General features: G+C 41.4%; 1 protein-coding gene and 1 pseudogene across 3 annotated transcripts in view; one reads left to right on the top strand and one right to left on the bottom strand.

The window, feature by feature from the left end:
- STAC (SH3 and cysteine rich domain) overlaps nucleotides 1-20,018 on the top strand; it is a 158,763-nt gene that overhangs the window by 57,544 nt on the left and 81,201 nt on the right. For both annotated transcript variants that reach the window (XM_008061210.2, XM_008061209.2), the window contains exon 2: nucleotides 1,238-1,514. In XM_008061210.2, the coding sequence (XP_008059401.1) occupies nucleotides 1,238-1,514 (277 nt within the window). The remainder of the gene's footprint in view (nucleotides 1-1,237; nucleotides 1,515-20,018) is intronic.
- On the bottom strand, nucleotides 11,498-13,339 carry LOC103263539 (annotated as a pseudogene). Its single transcript, XR_002482146.1, has 2 exons — nucleotides 13,323-13,339; nucleotides 11,498-12,507 (listed from the first exon to the last, which is right to left on the bottom strand). The product of XR_002482146.1 is annotated as an SAP30-binding protein pseudogene (transcript).

The following is a 20,018-nucleotide window of genomic DNA, read 5'->3' as shown; positions in this document are numbered from 1 at the left end:
GCTTTTCAGTTTGATATATGAGCACCTTTTTGTCTGCAGTTTTGACCATACTTGTTAATTCCAAGCAACAGAAAGAACTTCCATGGCTATTCAGTTACAAAGGGAAACCATCTTAAGGGTAAAGTGACCTTTGAAGGTCATGCACGTAGTAAGTGGCTCATTTTTTTATCTGAACAGAGAGAAAACTAGCTGCTACAGGTTAGTGATGAGAAAGCATAGTAAACAGGAGAGACTGTGGCTGGGATAGACAGAACAAGGTGGACCATGGTACATCAGGTTCTAGAATCTTCTAGTTCCTGGAGCCCATGAAAAGGAGTTTTTCTTACATCTAAGAACAAAGGATGTGTCTTAAGGGATTTTAAACAAGTGCTCATATGCTCACATCTGTGTTTCAAAAACATCTCTCTGGCTTTGATGTGAAGACTGGATTCAAGTGACAGACTTGACAAACCCAGACCTGTCAGAAGCTAGTGCTTTTCTAAGCCCATTTTGATGCCTCTTTATAAGCTCAAAAGACAAAAAAGAAATAAATGGGGTAGTTTGTCATAATCAAACACAAGGAGCAGGGCAGCATGAAGAACAAAGTCAAAGGCATAATTCATTGTGCCCTATGTCCTACACACATGCACATATACACATAGAGAGACAGAAAGAGAGAGAAATATTACTTATCCATATGTTTCAGACCCAAGTGGACCTGAGAGTTTCTGGTTTGTGTTCTGTGGATAGTTTAGCAAGACTGATTTGGAGTCAGATAGCGTCCTCTTTTGCTTTGCTGTGTTCAGAGACAAGTGGGTGCTAAGTGATCATAAGAAAGAAAGACCAGCATTACACATCCAGCCTTTGAGCCCATGAGTTAGTACACTTAATGTTTCCAATGATTCAAATTCAAAAGGCAAATGATGTCAAAAGTCAATGTGGTGGGACATTTAACTGCACATTGGTGGGATCTTAAAGAGGCAGGGGAGGAGGAGCAATGGCAGAAGCAAAGGGTCCTTTTTCTGCTCACCTGGCTTGGCAGCAGGGGTAGGCTTGAGGGGCACTGCTGAATTCCCACTTCATGAGGCACTGCCATCACCCCACCCGCACAAGGACACATATGAGCCTACTGCAGTGGGAGAAGGGGGACTGGGGGTGTCAGTGGGACTATGCAGTGCACGGAGCAGACCTCACCCCACATCTTGTGTCCACATGATCCGTCAATTGTAAGAGAGACTGTTCTGTTGTTGCATTGCAGCTCCAGAAACTAAAACGATCACTTTCTTTCAAGACCAAGAGTTTACGGAGCAAAAGTGCTGACAACTTCTTCCAGAGAACCAACAGTGAAGACGCAAAGCTGCAAGCAGACATGGTAGCTGAGATCAGCCCCAGCTCCAGCCCACTCCCTGCTCCAGGAAGCCTGATGTCCACTCCCGCCAGAGCTGGCCTGTACCCAGGTGGCAAGGCCCATGCCTTTCAGGAACACATCTTCAAGAAGCCCACTTTCTGTGATGTCTGCAACCACATGATAGTGGGTAAGACCTTCCTCTGCCCCCTCCTCCAGATCCCAGCACCCCTGAAAAGCTGAGTGAGAGCAGTGTACCGTGGGCCAGGTACCCATGGACAGACTCTGGGCCTCAGATATTTACATGCAGGAAGATCATTCAGGAGTGCTTTGGGGAACAATATTTATGAAAAGGTAAGAGAAGCAGGACTGTGCAGTGGGAGAAGTTGGGTTGGGATATCGTTGTAACCAGGACTTCAGCCCCATCCCTCAGAAAGCTCTGAACCCCTATAGAATGTTCTTGCATTGATGCAAGAGATCTGGGTCTTTGGACACCTGCGTCAGCTTGTCAACACACACAGGCAATGAGTAAGACTTGGAATGTTTGTTGTTTCTCAAAGAGGCCAATGTCTGTCATCCCTGCACTTGGACATATCAGTGATATCCACAATGGTCAAGAAGGTAGGGTTCTGCAGTTCCCTTCATCCGTTGCTAAGGCTCAGTTAAGGGGTGGGATATTCAAAACAGGAACAATTCAGCCCCTCTTACAACCATACACACAAGGCCTGTTCTCATTTTCAGAAAATCATTATCTACTCAAATTCTCATTTTCTAGTCACTGTGATTCGTGCTCTTCCTTCAAACAACCACATTTAAGAACAGTGCTTATATCAGACAAGGATTTCCAAGATAATATTGCAAAAAAACTACTCTAGAACTCCATATTTTACTTTAAAATAGCATCTTTTACTTTCACCTTCATCTTCAGATCAGCTGGGGTTTGACTGATCCAGATTCGGCACAGTATTTGCATCTTCTCTCTATTCCTTATCTCCTACTCTTTCCTAGAGGCAGTGGGCTAGCCATGCCATATTTTTCTCATGATGAGGACAAGTGGAAAGTCTTGGGCTGGAAATGGCTCACCATGGCTCCTGGGGACATTACATTAGCTGAAGTAAGTCATGTAGCTAAACCCTTAGACTAGGGATAGTGCACTCTTCTCATCCCCATCTTCTCTAATAACAGGGTCTACAAGCCACCTGTCAAAAGACATGGATACAACAAGGCATAAAGAATGGGTTCAGTAATCCAATATATCTCTTAGGGTGGTCTCTAGATTACTGATCCTTTTTTTGTTTGAAAGACTCTATTAAGTCTTGGAGCTCCCACCCTTCCACCTCACAATCTGGCCATGATGCCTGTCTGTCTGTCAGCATGAGTTTTGCTCCATAAACTCTTGGTCTTATCATGTCCCATGCTGAAAATACTTAGGCACTGTGACCTCCGTTTCTGCCTCTGCCTGGCTTCTGAATCTGATGCGTCACTTGCAATTTCCACACAAATTTCCATCAGGCCTTTTCATGGCAGTGCTATTCATAACCCTTAAATAGGTGATGATGAGTCTCTATTTTAAACCTCATTGTGACGAGTGTGAAAAGACAAACAGAATATGTGTTTTTTTAAAAAATGAGTAACGGAAATGAGTTCACCTCTGAGGAATGTTATCGTCTTTACCCTGAAGAAGATTCTAGGTACACCTCAAGTATAGCAACAATTTTGAAAGGCTCTATTTTGAATATCACGAAAAATACCCTCTGCTGAAGAGAACTACACCATGCTTTTCTTTCATCAGAATTATATTTATATTGTAGCTGTCATTTCATCTTAATAAAGAAAGAACAAAAGTCAACAAGTCTTGCTGCTCTTTTCAAGGATAGAAACAAATGAACCAAATATTAGGCTCCTTCTAAGAAAGAAAAAATGAGGTTTAGAGAGGGATTGTGGGACAGAAGAGAAAGGGGGAGACAGAAAAGGCTGGAAGAAGGAGATGAGGAGAGAAGGACAAGTGGAGATGAATAGGGGTTGATAAATGTTCTAGCTTCCTGAAGTAATGCAAAGGATTTTTTAATTCTCTGATAATGGAGCACAATCGATCTGCCTTCTTTCTCTTTCATTTTTTTTAATAGTCAAGACTCACTTTGTTGCCAAGGCTGAAGTGCAGTGGCCCGATCACAGCTCACTGAAGCCTCGACCTCCTGTGCTCAGGTGATCCTTCCATATCAGTCTCCTGAGAAGCTTGGGATATTGCCCTGGCTGCTCTCAATCTCCTGGCCTCAAGCGATCCTCCTGCCTCAGCTTCCCAAAGGGCTGGAATTATAGGCATGAGCCGCTGCGCCTGGACTGCTTTCTCTTACTTTACTCTTTGAACCTAGTCTTCTGTCTCCACATAGATTATCTGAAGATTTGTTTCCTTCTAACTACAGGTCATCATCATATTCTAGATTTTAGGGAAAGACTACCTGCTGTTACCTCCTTAGAATGACGTTTCAGAAAAAAATGTTAAAACTGTTTTTTTTTCTTTCAACAGAAAACCAAAGGTTGTATAATGATAGTCAAGAAAGAAATGAATTTGTACACTTCCCACCTGATGGAAAATAAAACGAACCTGACATCCTCAGTGGAAAACTCACAGCTGATTTTACAAGGGCTTGCCTTGGGTTTGTCCCTTTCTGATGCCCATGCCTTAAAGCTTGAAAGGCTACATATTTACCATAAGATCACTGATGAGTAAGAGTAGATTGGGACCAAAGCCTCATTCATTGCACATCCATTTCTAATTTTCTTAGCTTCCTTTTGCCAACTTTGCCCTTGTGCTCGGACCTGACACCCAAAACTTCTACTTACCTGGTTTCCATACTCCTTGGGTTAAGCAGGCACCGTGGCATGCCGGCCAGCTAATCTAACCTTGATTCTAGAACCTTATACTCTCTGTGGTCACTTCTTAGGCCTTTTCCCAGAAAACCTGGTCATCTGTGCAGGCCAAAGATGATCAACTCCAATGCTGAATGCTCCTGCCTTTGGGCCACCAGGATGCAGTGCCAAGTCTCAGACTAGGAGAATTCTGAACTGTCTCTTGTACTGATTAGATGAACATATGTCTTCCATCAAGTAGATTCACTCTTGCCACCCTTAGGTCTTGACAATGAGATTAGGGATGGGAGGTCTTCACTGTGTATCACCTAAATGTCTTCCATCAATGGCATTCTATATTTACATTAAATGAATTACTAAATAATTAAATGAATTATCTAAATATTAAATGACTCATTTCAGGAAGTATTCTATATTTACATTAAATGAATTATCTAAATAAGTAAATGAATTATCTAAATATTAAATGACTCATTTCAGGAGAGCATTGACTCTTGTGTTCTAATCTGCCTCTCACTGAAAAGACTTCAGCAAGTCAACGTGTACTTTTCATATCATTAACTCAATGCAGGGGTCTATTTTATCAAGTAAGGAAATGTTTCCAAGAGACTCCATTCTTCTATTTAATGCCAGATACTTTGTTTCTAAAGTTATACTTAAATTAACTAAATATTTTCAATTGAAGCCCACTTAGAAGATACAGCATATTAAGCAGACTCATATTTTCTAAACAGATATTTTGCAAAATGGGTGTCATTACCTAAAATTTCAGCTTCTTTATGCAGTTGCTGCACAAAGAATCATTCACTTTCATAACTGCCAAGTGGCAACCACTGCGGAAAATAATAATGGCCATGTCTTAGGTAAGCATTCCGAGAAGCAGGGTCTGAGAAAGTGTTTCTTGTGAAAGTGGTTTGTTATGAGAAGTGCCCTCAGGAGAAGGAGAGTCAAAATAGTCATAGAGGCAGGGGAAGGAACTAAGCAAGGATGGGGTCTCAACTGGAGTCTGCTTCAGATTGATTCCACTGAGTAGTCCTGCCCTGAGACAAGGGACTAGCCTGTTGTATGTACCGCTCCCTCAGTCACTGACCATGACTGCCCTCAGGTAGTGGGGGGGGCATGGTGTCCCAGGAAAGGAGCATCCCATTTGGCTGAAGATAAATCTCATGAAAAAAGGCTATCTATGAGTCACTAGCAATCAACACTGAATAAAGCACCAACAGTTGGACAAGGTTCACTATGTCTGTAAACATACTTTAAGATACAGTAAAGAACATCCTTCATTAGGAATGAATTTAAAATGCAGGTAAACTATGACATCGCTGTACCTATGACATTACATTACCATTATGATGGATACAATAACACAAGGAAATACCACATTTCACTGAGTCCCAGAAGTTTCTGCTGTGCTCTTGTTTCCTGACTTATTCTGACCTCATTTCATTGCTCAAAAAAATCCAGAAGGCATTAACCAAATGTTGAACAAATATAATATATGTATAAACATATATATATTACACACACACAAACACACACACACATACACACACATAAAAACATAGAACTAAAAAGACAAATCAGTGTTTGCTCACCAATGAAGTTGTCTCTTGGTGAAAAAGACCAAACAAAGATCAAGGGGAATATTAAAAAGTAAATGTCAAGTCTGTGTATTTTCAGAATGGAATTGAACCTCAGAGGTGCCACCAATCATTTAACTGGACAATTGTTTTAGGGGCTGTATAGCTTATAAACAATAAAACACAAATGCTCTCTAAAACCTTTTTTTAAATGTTTCAAATAGATACTCTCTTTTGAGCCATAGTATGTTTCCATATTAAAATGAAGAAAATCCTAGCACTCAGTAGTTTGTCCAATGGAATTATTAATCTCTGGTGTCCAGAATTTAACTGTTACTCTTCCACTAGAGAACAAAAATACGGTGCAATGCCTAGTCAAATAGTTCCTTTCTATTCTTTGCACATCGTGCCCCCTTTAGAGAACCCTATGGATTCTGGGCACAGAATTTTAAGTGAAAGTAAGGAAAGCTAAAACAGTCACAATAAATAGATGGTGACCTGTCAGCTAAGGAATGTTTGTAAGAGGTGGCAATGTTTGGCTTGAAAAAGACTTAGGAGAACATGACTATTGTCTTCAAATAGCTGACGTTATTTCCTCTGGGAGAGAGTTTAAACTTACTTGGGATCCCAAGTGCACAATGATGGATAATATAGTGAGGCAGAGAACATGACACTAAAAAACAGAGCTTTTTTTTTTTTCATCTAGAGCATACAGATTTTATTTATAAAACAGCCTAACTTTCAAAAATATATATTCTCTGGTGATTTTCACAACATCTGGGATTTTTTTGTTTGTTTTTATTTATTTATTTTTAAGATGTGGGGTACAGTTCAGGATGAGGTATACAAATAGTCACTGTACAGGTAAAGTTTGGGTCTGTCTTTGGTCCCCACTTCACCTGGGTTGAGATCAAGTACCCTAATTGATGAAGTGTGCACAAAAGACAGCTTCTTAAAGTAATTCCAGAAGTAGGCTTGACTGGGCCTCTTGGCTCATGCCTGTGATCTCATCTACTTGGGAGAGTGAGGTGGGAGGATCACTTGAAGCCAGGAGCTCAGGATCAGCCTGGGCAACATAGCAAGAGCCTCCTTCCAATCTCTAAAAATAAATAAATAGATAAATAAAATAAGTGTACAATAAAATTAGGTGGGCATGGTGGTGCATGCCAGTAGTCTCAGCTATTTGGTAAGCTGAGGCAAGAGGATCACTTGAGCCCAGGAGTTTGTGGCTGCAGTGAGCTATGATCACATGACCACTGCATTCCGGCATGAGCAACAAAGTGAGAACCTATCTCTAAAAGAAAACCAAAAAACAAAAACAAGAAGTAGGCTCCATAGATTTGGGGTAGGGGTAGAATATGTATTTGGAAAATGCTATATACTGTACTCCCTTTGGATATTCATAGCATGCATTTGCATTTTGAATTCCTGCCAATCTTAAAACAACCCAGGTGTCATCAGTGGAGAATAGAGGCAGTGGGCAAATGGCTTGTAACCAAAGAGCTCTCCTTGACATCTACTTTTCCCTAATTCCACTTGGCTGCTATTAGCCACTCTTTGGCATGTATCTCTTTAATGTACATAATTCAGAGAGACTTTCCAATGCTTGCAAAGGCAAATTCATTAAAGAGTTATTCAGACGTCAAGATAAGGTCCTGTCTTTCCATAAAGATTATCAAATATAAATGACATGCATAAACCTGTGACTTGTACCAAATACCTTCCAACTAAAATAGCGCAAAATACTTTTAAGCGAGATTCTGCTATTATTTTCCTGAAATTGCATTTCTGCTGCCAAGTACTGTATATTTTAAGACCTCTCTCACTGAAAATTACTTTAATGAAAAACTAAACAAACCTCATTCCTTCCAGCAAAAATTGATGTTGGTAGACTCCAAGGAAGAGAATATCCTAGAGTCTCTCCCAGAAATGAAATCAACATCTGTTAGAGGCCAGTGTTGTGCTCTGGGGCATCACATGTCATCTTTTTTTGAATGTAAAAATCTTTGAACCACTGTCAAAAGAGAAGATGGGACAATAGGTGGTGAGGAGGCCTGCCCTTGCTACCATATTTCTCACTGCCATCCCACAAATAACCTCTTTGCCATGGAAAGAGGTTCTAATACTATTTTCTGGGCCCATTTTCAATGCCCCCAGCATTTTGCCCTTCCTCTAGAAATCTGAATGCCCTTCCTTCCTGCTCTGTCTCTCCATCAATCCAATAAAAATTCTATTAAGACCCAATCAAAATGCTATCTCCATTCAGACGCAGCAGCTCATGCCCATAATCCTAGCACTTTGGGAGGGTGAAGTGGGAGGATCACTTAAGCCCAGGAGTTCGAGATCAGCCTGGGCAACATGGCAAAACCACGTCTCTATGGAAAAAAAAAAAAATTTAAAAATTGGCTGGTGTGGTGGCACGCACCTGTTTTCCCAGCATCTCAGGAGGCTGAGGAGGAAGGATCGCTTGAGCCCAGGAGGTCGAGGCTGTGGTAAGCTGTGGTTGTGTCACTGCACTCTAGCCTAGGTGACAGAGTGAGACTACTACACACACAAAAAATTGCAATTTCTAGTTCTCTGGTGATCATTTATTATCTATGAATTTTTATGTCATTGACAGCCTAGTTCCTTGAAGACATGGCCAGCTCTAATTTATGTGCCTATTCCCACAGTAGCTACACAGCACACACCTGGTATATAGTGAGTGTCTAAAAACTATTAGTGAGTGAATGGAAGAAAAAAGAGTTCACCTTCAAATACCAACAACAGAAATAGAAGCTTTAAAAAAAAAATAGAAAAGCATGGAAAATGTTCTAATCTTTCTGAAAGTCACTCCCAGGTATATTAAGCCTCCAGCCTGCCCAAAAAGAAGCTTGACAAAGCAAACCTTATTCCTCCCCCATCTGTTATCTTTCTCTTCATTTCTCCTTTATGTTGCATAGTTTAATGCAAAGTTACTCCGTGCACAAGGGTTGTAACAGGGACATTTTCATTGTGGACTCTATCCGTATCCAAATAAATTGTCATCCTATTCTGTTTAAAACTTTTGTCATCTTCACTGTAATAATAATATTTCCACCTTAGTTTTTTCATATTTTCTTGATGTACTTTTATCTACATTTACCTTTCAGCCTTTTTTGTCACGTTCTCTAAGTGCTTCTTTTGAAAATAAACGTAATTGGTTTTTAGATTTATTTTTTGCCAATCTGAATTTATATTCTTAAACAGAAAAGGATTAAGGATTTTCATTCATTGTTATGAGTGAAATATTTGACTTTCGTTCTGTCTTATTACTAAATGTGTTCTTCGTATTTCCTGTTTCCTTCCATTATGAGTTTGTGTGTGTGTTTGTGTATGTGTTTGCCCACATGTGACTTATGTGTTCTTTCTTTTTAATAACCTCCCATGTTTGGAAGATCTACAACATGTTCTACAAATGATTGCCTCTGAGATTTGCAAAAAAGATTATTTATTCTACATTTCTCAAGTTATTAAAAAAGTAAAAATCAATATGGTATTTTGATTCTTCTATTATTTTAGGTAAATTTACCAAACTTTTAATCCCAAGTCCCATTACTTCAGCAACAGCATTTTCATTTTTATTTTTATTTTTTGCAGATTAAGTATGGCACTCTTTTCAATAATATTTTTATTTCTATTCCAATGTTTTTTAATTCATTCTTTTGAGAATAAATCTTAAGATATACATACATCTCATAACAAGATTTATACGTTTGTTTAAAACTTTCTAGTTTTAACCAGCTTCAGTATTCACCACCAGCTTTATTACTACATAACTTCCCTATTTTTTTTTCTTTTCTTGCCACTGATACATAGTTATGGAGTACATGTGATGTTTTTTATTGTACATATTTATGGAGTACATGTGATGTTTTAATACATGCCTATAATGTGCAATGACCAAATCAGCGTACTTAGGATATCCATCACTGTAAACATTTATCTTTTTTTGGTTGTGGGAACACTTCGCATCATCTCTTTTTGCTATACCTAGCTTCCTTTATGTTAAACTCTTATTTTTGTTTTGTTTCTCAGTTGTTCAAAGTATATTTTCAGTAATATTGTTTCAAGAAGAAAACATGAGTACTAAATACATAAGGAAGTAAGTTGCTGTAGACCACACCCCCTTGCTTAGCAGCAAAAAGTCTCTTGCAGATGGGGCAGATTGTTGGGCAGAGTCTAACTCAGGGCTTCTTGCGGGCTCGACTTACTGGCCCTTTGCTCTGTTCTTTTCCATTGTTTCCCTGTCCACTTTGCTTTCACTGAAGCTAGTAGCATATTCTCGCTTTTATATTAGCCCATAAAGTCCAAGTATTTGGGAACTGCTCCTTTATGTTAGTAACTTTTGGGGGGGTACTTCACAGTTTATAAAGCTTTTGCACATGTCATTTCACAGGTTCTGCACAACCACCTTACGAGGTTTTTACTATTGTGATTTGACCGTGAAGAAACAGGCTTACAGTTTAGGGTTTGAGACTACACAACTTGTCCTAACCTGGGACTGCAGAGCAGAGGGGCCGCTGTACATCATACTCTCCCTCCCATGCCACAAGCCTTCCCACAAGGCCTCCACAATGCCTGTGACTAGGGAGGGTTGGAGGCTGCGGGCGGAGGCCTTCTGAGACCCTCTTGGGAGGGGTGGACAGCAGCTCTTCTCCCCAGGGCTGCCAAGTCCCGCCATACCTCCTGAAGTGCCTGAGTGTGTGTGCATGGGGACCTCAGGAATGAGTTCACTTTACTCCTCAGGACTTGCAACAGCACCACCTTTCTAAATCTCTGCCTGCCCTGTGGAAACAACACAGCTCTTCACAGCCCGGCTTCCTTCTTTGACACGTGGCCCTTCCGCTGGGGGGAAAGGAGAGCTGCTAACGTCCAGAGAGGTAAACCTGGACTCTTGGGCCACCAGTGGCTAGGAAGCCTGTTTTGGCCCCAGGAGGAGCCTGGCGGCCACTGGCACCACCCAAGGGCTGCTGTGGGGGCAGAGATAACACACAGAGGAAGGGTGGGGTGGCAGAAGTCTTTCCAGGAGCAGGGCTTTCACGTAAACAATGAGCTGCTGCCCAGCCAGGGCAGAAGGTGATTCATCTCTCCTGCTGTATGGCTCCCACTGACTGCACTCACTGGGCACAGAGGGCCTGAGGCAGCCTTAGCCGGGCACCGACGCCTCTCCACTCCCTGTGTGGGTCGGGGATCTCACCCCAGCCCTTCTGGAAACTGGCTGAACTTCAAAGCCTGGGTGTGCCCAAGAAGTGGTCTGGCCTGAAGAGTGCTCAAGTGCACCCAAGGGGGCAGAGGCCCTTGCTCTCGCCCAAGAGTTCGGGATCAGGGCAGCAGGTGGTAGGAATGTGGGGTCTCCCTCCCTTCCTGTGCGTTGGCCTGCCCCCACCCAAAAGCATACACTGAAAATGACACGGTGACTTCTTGGGCCACCCCTCTGAGCAGGACCATGGGCTTCTGTCACTCCACTGCCACACCTGAGGCAGTAATCCCAACCAAGAAGATGAAGGAACACTTGAGCTTTCACACATGCCTGAACACAGACTGTAGGAGAGGCCAGTACATCCATGATGCCAGGATATGAGAATACAGCACTTTTAATAGGGTGACAGTCCCAAGTGGTACAAGAACAGACACTGTCCATGACACCCTAATCCTGTGCCGCAATGTCCTTCTTCTGGCTGAAATGCCACACAGAAGCTTCTCAGGTAGCATCTGGGACAGCAAGTTCCAGTCCTGAAATACACAAAGTAGCACTTCCCAGTGGGCACAGGTCATTGGGCTGCACAGTTCTTTCAAGTCCTAGGGTGGCCCCTCCAGTCCACTGCTTGGCCTTCTTCACAATGGTGTCCACGGCAGAGATGACAGTGGTCTTGGAACCACTGGCGCTGGTGATGACTGTGACAACAGCTGGCAGGGTGGCCGTGGTGGTGAGGATGGTGGCCTGGGCTACTGTCGTCACTTGCTCTTTCTCTTTTGGGCATCTGTGATGGCTGTGCTGGTGGTGGTGGTGGTAGTGGCCGTGGCACGGTCATGGTGCCCTTCTTGGTGCCCGTCACAAACTCAATTTTGGTTCGCTCCTTTTTGACCTTTTCTAGTTTGTCCATTTCAATCTTCTGGGCCTTGGCTAATGCCTCATAGTAGTAATCTTCAGACCAGCCATGGAGTTCAAACGTATCCTTTGGGTAGTTGGTGCCGAGCTCATTGATGGCACAGAACTGGATCAGCTTCTTGTAGATGCTGGGGTTCCAAAATTCTTTCTTCCTTTGGATAATGTAGTTCATAACCATTCCTTCCTTTATTTTTCATTCATAAAGCTTCTGGATCTTGTCTTGTAAGTGATTTGAGCATCTGCCAGGGGGTTCTGGCGGGATCTTGATTTCATCAGGTGACATGTTCCGGACTCTTTCAGAAAAGGAGGCCACTAATTCCTGGGGATCTCGCTTTTCTACTTCTATATTATCCTTTGGATCATCACCCTCAGGTTTTGCAGTCTCTGAATCATCATCTTCCGACTGTTTGCTGTTCTCATCCTCTTCTTCTTCATAACCATCTTCATCACCCCCTAGGCATGAAAAGTCGTCCTCTCCATAAGCATCAGATACTAAACCACCTTTCTCCTCAGTCGCGCTGTCCACCGCTTCGACTCCAGCCTCTCCATCAGACTCGGGCTCTGAATCTTCCGCGTAAACTGCCAGAGACGACAGAACATTCCTATGTTAGTAATTAAATCATCTACTTGTCAGTCTGTCCTTCACTGCTTTTAATAAGGATTTTGATGATGAAACTATTTTTTCCCTTCCCTGTATTCCCCACACATTCTTTCAGGGTTTTTTAAGAATTTATTTTTTTGATTTCTTTATCATAATATCTGATCCTCTTTTATTTTATTGTCAACCAAAAAACAGATGCTGTCTATAATTGCCTTTTGTTTACTATGGTATAATCCTGCAAAAAAATGTCTTTCCATATGGCATTGTCTAAAAGAGTAAAGGAGACAGGTTATGCAATTCAAGGCAAATGGCCAATGTAACAACATAAATTCCAGAGGACAGAGACCATGGTGTGCCGTCTTTCCTGTAGTGTCCTGAGCACTAAGCCTGGCACCTATTTGATAGCTGGTCAATAAGAATTCGTTAAGTGAGTGAATGGGTGTTCAGTCAATGAGAAATACTATTATCATAATTATGGTTATGATTTGTATGATATACAAAGCAATGTACTTGATAATTAAGAAGGCAGAATTGCAGATAACTTCAAAAACTATTTATCCATCAAACATTGACAGATGACCAACTGTGAGGGGCTCCGTGCTGATATCTGGGGATACTAAGTATGACATCTTCATAAATTCAAGTGAGAAGACTGAGAGGTAGCAAAGGAAATGGAAATAGACATTATCTAGAAACTAGAAGAAATGAGGAGGCAGTTCTACACTGTAAGCTGAAGAACTGTTGGACTTCCTCAATGACATATTCTGTAGAGGTCAGTGGACAAGGTGGGCTCTATAGGCCTCATGGTGCTCTCACCAGCCTTCCAAAGCCATTCTACTCCCACCTCCATTCAGGTGATCAGACTGGAATGTCCAAAAGTCAAATCACTGGCGGAAGGATATCTGAACACCATTTGGGATACTAGTTTGGGGAAGTCAGATAGCCAAAGAAACTGTTAGACTCTAGTTCATCTCAGTGGTTTTGGTCAAACCGCCACTTATTTTTCTAAATCTGTTTTTCTTCATATACATATATGCTGATATTAGATAGACATAGAAACTGCCTCCCCTCTCCACCCCATCCTTAAACATCTCATGACTATTCAGAATGAAAAAGGGACCAAAAGGCAAAGAGAGGGTCCTAATATGCATACAACTCTCCAGAATATAAACAATTCCCAAGTTGCCAGAAACAGCCTCTATCTTATCAGTGTAAGAAAAAAATAATGTGTAACTTCCTTCCTTAAACTGTTTATTTTACTATTTATTGACTGAAGTCTTAAATGCTCAAATTTGAGAAGAAAATCATTTTTTAAAAGTCAGCCAAAGGAAAGAGACTGTCACTCTTAATTTTAGATCATGATGTATGCAAATGCTTTGATGATTTCTTGAATCACCACATTTTGTTGATCTTTCAGGAAAGTAATGCTTTTCCTGCTTTCTCCCCAAAAAAGAGATTTGTATTTTAGGAGCTTTTTAAGATCATACCTTAGCAGAAAAAAAGACATGTGGGAAGGTATTTTCAGTGCATAAATACCAGATCAGAGAGGGCAGAATGTCTAACCATTTAAGGTGGTTTTGGTCTTTGGCTATATTTTTAGTCATTCCCTATAAGTCAACAACTAGATGCTATGTATTAATATCACAACATATATACCCTGAGTACATATTTCCATGTTCTTCTGAAACCCATTGTGCTTATATATTTTCTCCCTGTTCTATTCAGGAAAAAATTTTTAAGTTACCCAAGACAGAAAGAAGGAGGAGTTATCTATCCATTTGAGGTAGAGCTTGGATGAAGTTTGGGGGTGGACAGAAAGTAGACACAGAATAAATCTCGGATGCACTTTGAGAGTTTCCCAGACTGGAAGCTGCAAAGCCTCTTCCTTCCTGCCTATGATATTGCTGATTCCTGCCTTTCTACCTGAGGGTCAGAACAACCCACCACAGACAGATGTTGAAAGGCTGCCTGCCTTTGGACTCATGATTAATATAATGTGATAAGACTAGGGATCTACAGGAACAGGCCATATGTAGTTATAAACACAGGGAAGGTAGAGGAGACCTGTTGGAAAATGTGTCTCCTGCACAAGCACTACCGTCTAGCTGCTGTAACAGGGAACGCTCCACTGACCTGCTTTAGAATGGTCCTCTTGGTTGTGCAGCCACAGTGGATAGCACATCATAAGGTGACAGAACTGGGCCAGTAGTACAAAATAAGACGTCTTTTGTATATGTCTGTGGCTCAATGCATCAGGTGGGAAATGGGGGCAGTCTGTGTGTGTATGTGCCTGTATTTGGAAGTATCGGTACATTGTGACTCAACTACTAAGGACAGAGGATGGGGGTGATGAGACATGCATGGCTAAAACCTGTTAAATTGTTTTCTCCATAGCTTATCAAATACTGACTGGTTGCCCAACCACAGCAACAAAGTAGATACCATTCTGTTACATGCTAAGCTTATCTGGGGAAAAAGTACAACAGCCCCATAGCTACCCTGCACTCCCTGGCTCAACAACATAACAATAAACAAGCACAGGAGGGTCCATACATACACATATGTATGCCTGTACACACCACAAACACACACATTCCTACTTCCAATCAGGGAAATGTATTTCTGTTGACATAATAAGAATGTGGTTTAGAGACCAGTCAGGGAGACTTGGTGAAACCTCGTCTCTACAACAGATCAAAAATTAGCCAGGCGTGGAAGCACACGTCTATAGTTCCGGCTACTTGGAAGACTGAGGTGGAAGGATCGACGGAGCCCAGCAGGTGGACCCTGGAGTGGCCGTGAGTGTGCAATGACACTCCAGCCTGGGTAACAGAGTGAGACCCCAACTCAAAAAAAAAAAGACTGTGGTTTAAAGAGTTCACATCCAGTGTAGCCTATGCTTGATCGCTTGTGTTCTGAGATCTGGGTATTATCTTTACCCTGCTTATAAATGTCATAAAGAGAAGTACCAAGACTCATATATAATTAAAACTGATAAAGGACAATGACCAACCTGACTCTGTGGACCCAGAAGAACTATATTACTTTGCCTGAGATAAGCCTGATATCTCTGTTTGTAAAAAAGAATTCAAGCAATACTTTCCGAGTATCCATTTTCTCATTTTAAAAAAGTAGAAATCAAAAACACCTATGTGATAGATTTGTTATAAAGATTAAATAAGCCAGTACTCAAATGCAGTAGTGCTCAATTATTAGTAACATTCTAGGCACTTTACTTCTCCCCAGTCTTACTACCCTGCTTCCTACTCAGGGGACATGTGCTGTTTCTCTCCCAAGTCTCACATTCACTGCCAGAAGTTTGCTGCCCGGATGCCTTGTCAAGCCAGAGTGCTTAAATATGTCTACAATGGAACAAAGCATCTCCTTCCTCCATAAAACTGGCCATTTTATGGATTGACGTTCTCTCTCCTGTTAGGGCAGAAGGCACCTTGTCCTCTGAGATAGCTGGTCCCTTTATCCAGAAATTCCCTTCTGTGACCAGCACTTCTTCTGTGGCTTTTCTACCATCAGCATCTGCCTCTCTTCCCCACTGTTCCCGCCCTGGTCCGGGCTTCAGTACATCTCACATGATCTGTTTCAAGAACTTCCTAAATTACGTTATTTCTTTCCACCTCTACTGCCTCATCCACTGCCAAATCTCTTCTAGGAGCAAACTGACATCATATTACTGCTGTTCTCAAGAATGCTTGCACTAACTCTTTGCCTAAAGCATTACAAGTATGCTGCCTAGCTTGATTGCTAAAAACATCCAGTAATTAACAAAGGCAAAGTAAGGGCTTTGTCCCATCAGATTTATAGAAATTGAAACTTTGTTCACTGTCCCTCACATTCACCATCAAGATTACTGGTGAATATCAATAAAAGGGAGCATCACAAATCACAAACTCAAACTACAGTCCTGCAAGAGGCAGTCAGGAGAGAGGCGAGATGCTGCAGAGGAGTCCAAGGGTAGGTAGATGAAGGGACTTGAACATTTGATTTGTCTTCTCTCAATCCTAGTGTCTTTAAAATGAGATTAGCCGGGTTCAGTGGCTCAGCCTGTAATCCCAGCACTTTGGGAGGTCGAGGTGAGTGGATTGCCTGAACCCACAGGTTTGAGACCAGCGTGGGCGACTTGGCAAGACTTTGCCTCTACAACCAATCAAAAATTGGATAGGCATGGTAGTGCACACCTGTAGTTCAGCTACTTGGAAGGCTGAGGTGGAAGGATCGTCAGAACCTAGCGGTTCGATGCTGGAGTGGCCATGAGCGTGCCACTGTACTCCAACCTGAGTGAGACGCAAACTCAAAAAAAAAAGAGAGAAAGATTGGAAGTAACAACACTTGTTTTATAGAATTTGCATATAACTAAATAAAATGATTCATGTGAAAGTACTCTGAAGACGATAAAACTCAAAAACTGTTCACTATTGTTTAAGCTATCTTTATGTGCAAAGCAGGATGATATTAATTGTCTGTCAAATTCCTAGGAAAGCACATTGGTGACATGGATTGACTAGTCTTTTTACTGGATACCTAGGGATAAATACAAATTCTTTAGCCTTGAGCTAGAAGAACAGTTCTGAAGAAAGCAAATGAGACTGTGAACACTGCAGACTTCAGAAAAAAGGAGAAGGCAGAGTCATAGAGATGATTAATACTGGGGTCAAGGGTGTCAAGTTCAGATGTTTCCCAGATGATCGTGAGAAAGTGATCACTCAAGGCACCTCCTCCCAAAACTTTAAGCAAAACACACAAAACCAAAGAAAAACTTGCCAGCCATGTTATTAGGATGTGAACTGATGACCCAGAGGGCAAAGGCTGTGGACTCCAAACATAAGGCACTGAGCCAACCAAACTCTAGCTGCTATTTTTAAAGCCAAGTGTGGGTGAGAGGCGGGGAAGTAGAGAGAGTTTTTCCACTAGGAGTCAGGAACCGAAATAGGAAAGATCAACAGAGGCATTTATAAACAATGAATGCCATTAATTTTTTTAAGCTAAGACAGGGTTGGAAAAGATGTAGTGTAACAAGGAGTGGGGAACATAGGCAGGGAAACATGACTCAGGGTTCTTTACATTTTTAATGGTCCTTCTTGCCTAATGGCATTTCAAAAGTCATTGGTGAATTACTTTATTATTGAATTACCTGGAAAACATGGAAACCACCTTGTGCAATTGAACTCAGGGAGGGGAGAGATAGGATGGATTATTTTTATGGAGGTCCCATACTAGAGTTCAATTGTGATAGGAAATATGTTCCCTTTCTTCCCCTTTAACAGAAAACGTACTAGCTACTGAGCGATGCATAAGTTTAGTTAGTAGTGTTCTAACTCCAAAGTCCAAGCTGTTTCTAATAGACCACACTGTGAGGACACTGACAAGTAATCTAAGGCTTCTTGGGAAGAGGTAAGAAAGATAAAGATAAATGGTGTGACATTGTAAAAAAAAAAAAAACAAGTTCTTAGCCGGGCTCGGTGGCTCAGCCTGTAATCCCATGCTTTTGGGAGGCTGAGGTGAGTGGATTGCCTGAGCCCGCGGGTTCGAGACCCACCTGGGCAGTGAGACCTCATCTCTACAATAAAAAAAAAAAAAATCAGCCGGGCATGGTAGCGCATGCCTGTAATTCCGGCTACTCGGAAGGCTGAGACGGAAGGATCACTGGAGCCCAGAAGGCGAGGCTGCGGTGGCCAGGAGCGGCCACTGCACTCCAGTCTGGGCAACCGAGTGAGACCCCAACTCAAAAAAAAAAAAGTTCTTGTTTGAGCTGTGTCTGCTTAACTTCCCAGGATGGTGTGACAAAAAGGACCATTAGACCAGGAGGCTGGAGACTAGTATTTTTTTTTTCTTTTTGAGTCGGGATCTCACTCTGTCACCTAGGCTGCTGGAGTGCAGTGGCACAAACATGGCTCACTGCAGCCTTAACTTCCTGGACTCAGGCAATCTTCCCTCCTCAGCCTCCTGAGTAGCATGTACCATCCCACCTGGTTGATTTTTCTTTTTTTTTTACAAATGAGGTCTCACTATGTTGCCCAGGCTGTTCTCAAACTCCTGGGCTCAGGTGATCCTCTTGCCTCATCCTCCCAGAGAGCTGAAATTATAGGTATGATCCACCTTGTCCAGGCAAGACAAGTATTTTAATACCAGCTCTGTGGTGAAGGAGCAGTGTGATATTTGTCAAATCACTTTGCTTCTCTGAGTCTCAGTTTCTTTAGCTATAAAATGAGAGGGTTGACTATATCTGCGAAGGTAAATTAATTTCTGTACTAATTGACTGGAAGTGACTCTCCATGGAAGCTTCTAAAGCTGCACCATAACTCAGTAAGAAAGTTACTGTAACAGATTGGTGATGTCTCCTATGTACACAAAATAGAGGGCTGCAGCACATATGCTATGTGTTTGCTATCTCTAGACTACTGATCTGTAAGACAGGACTTCTCAAAATTGAATGTGCATGATCACCTGTCAGTCTGATTAAAATACATATCCTGAGTAGTGGGTCTGGTCTGGGTCCTGAGATTCTGTGTTCCTAACAGGGTCTCAGGTGATGCTGGACACACTGGTCCATGAACTGCACTTTGAGTTGCAAGGCCCTATCATCTCTTCCTAACTAAGTTCTATGACACTAAGACTCAGCAAGTCACTAAGAATTATGTGGAAGGCCTTTGGTACCTGGGGATGGAGAAAATGAAATATAGAAATTGTTGAGAAAATGGCTAATTTTAATTTTTATAAGATTTCTAACTTTGTTTCTTGTATATGTATTTATCCCATTCTTTTTCCCACAGATGTTTAATCAATACAGGATACTATAGGGAATGCACATATAAATATCTGGAGTAAGACATATATAAAGTGCTAGGGAAAGCCATGCGTGGAAACAATAGTTCTATCTGAGAAGAAAGTTCCATGAGGAATGTACCATTTGAATTGGGCACTGAAGGATAAATAGGAGCTAGCCATTCCCTACCAAATTCATCTACAGTTCTTAACAGTAATTTCCTATTGAGTAAAAAGAATGAAAACATGCTTTGAAATCTATAAAGCGTTGAAAGCTAACTAACATTGTTAAAAGTCCATACTACCTAAAGCAGTCTACAAGTTCAATGCAATCCCTATCAAAATTCAAATGTCATTTCTCATAGATATATATATTTAAATGTTAAAAATCATATAGAACCACAAAAAACCCAAAAAGTCAAAGCAGTCATGAGCAAAAAATAAAAATAAAACTAGAAGCATTATACTGTCAGGTTTCAAACTGTACTGCAAAGTGATAATTAAAACAACATTGAACTGACATAAAAATAGACACATCAATGACTAGAACAGAATAGAAAGCCTAGAAAATAATACATATATCTATGGTCTGTGCTCTTCCACAAAGATGCCAAGATTATGCAATGGAAAATGGACAGTTTCCCCATAAATGATGTTGGGAAAACTGAATATGCATATGTAAAAGAATGAAATTTTACCTTGATCTCATACCACTGTCACATTGACTCAAAATGA

The sequence above is a fragment of the Carlito syrichta genome, unplaced genomic scaffold (assembly GCF_000164805.1).
Source record: "Carlito syrichta isolate Samal-C Ts95f unplaced genomic scaffold, Tarsius_syrichta-2.0.1 Scaffold305148, whole genome shotgun sequence".
NCBI classification, from domain to species: domain Eukaryota; kingdom Metazoa; phylum Chordata; class Mammalia; order Primates; family Tarsiidae; genus Carlito; species Carlito syrichta.
This window is presented reverse-complemented; position numbering and strand designations above follow the sequence as displayed.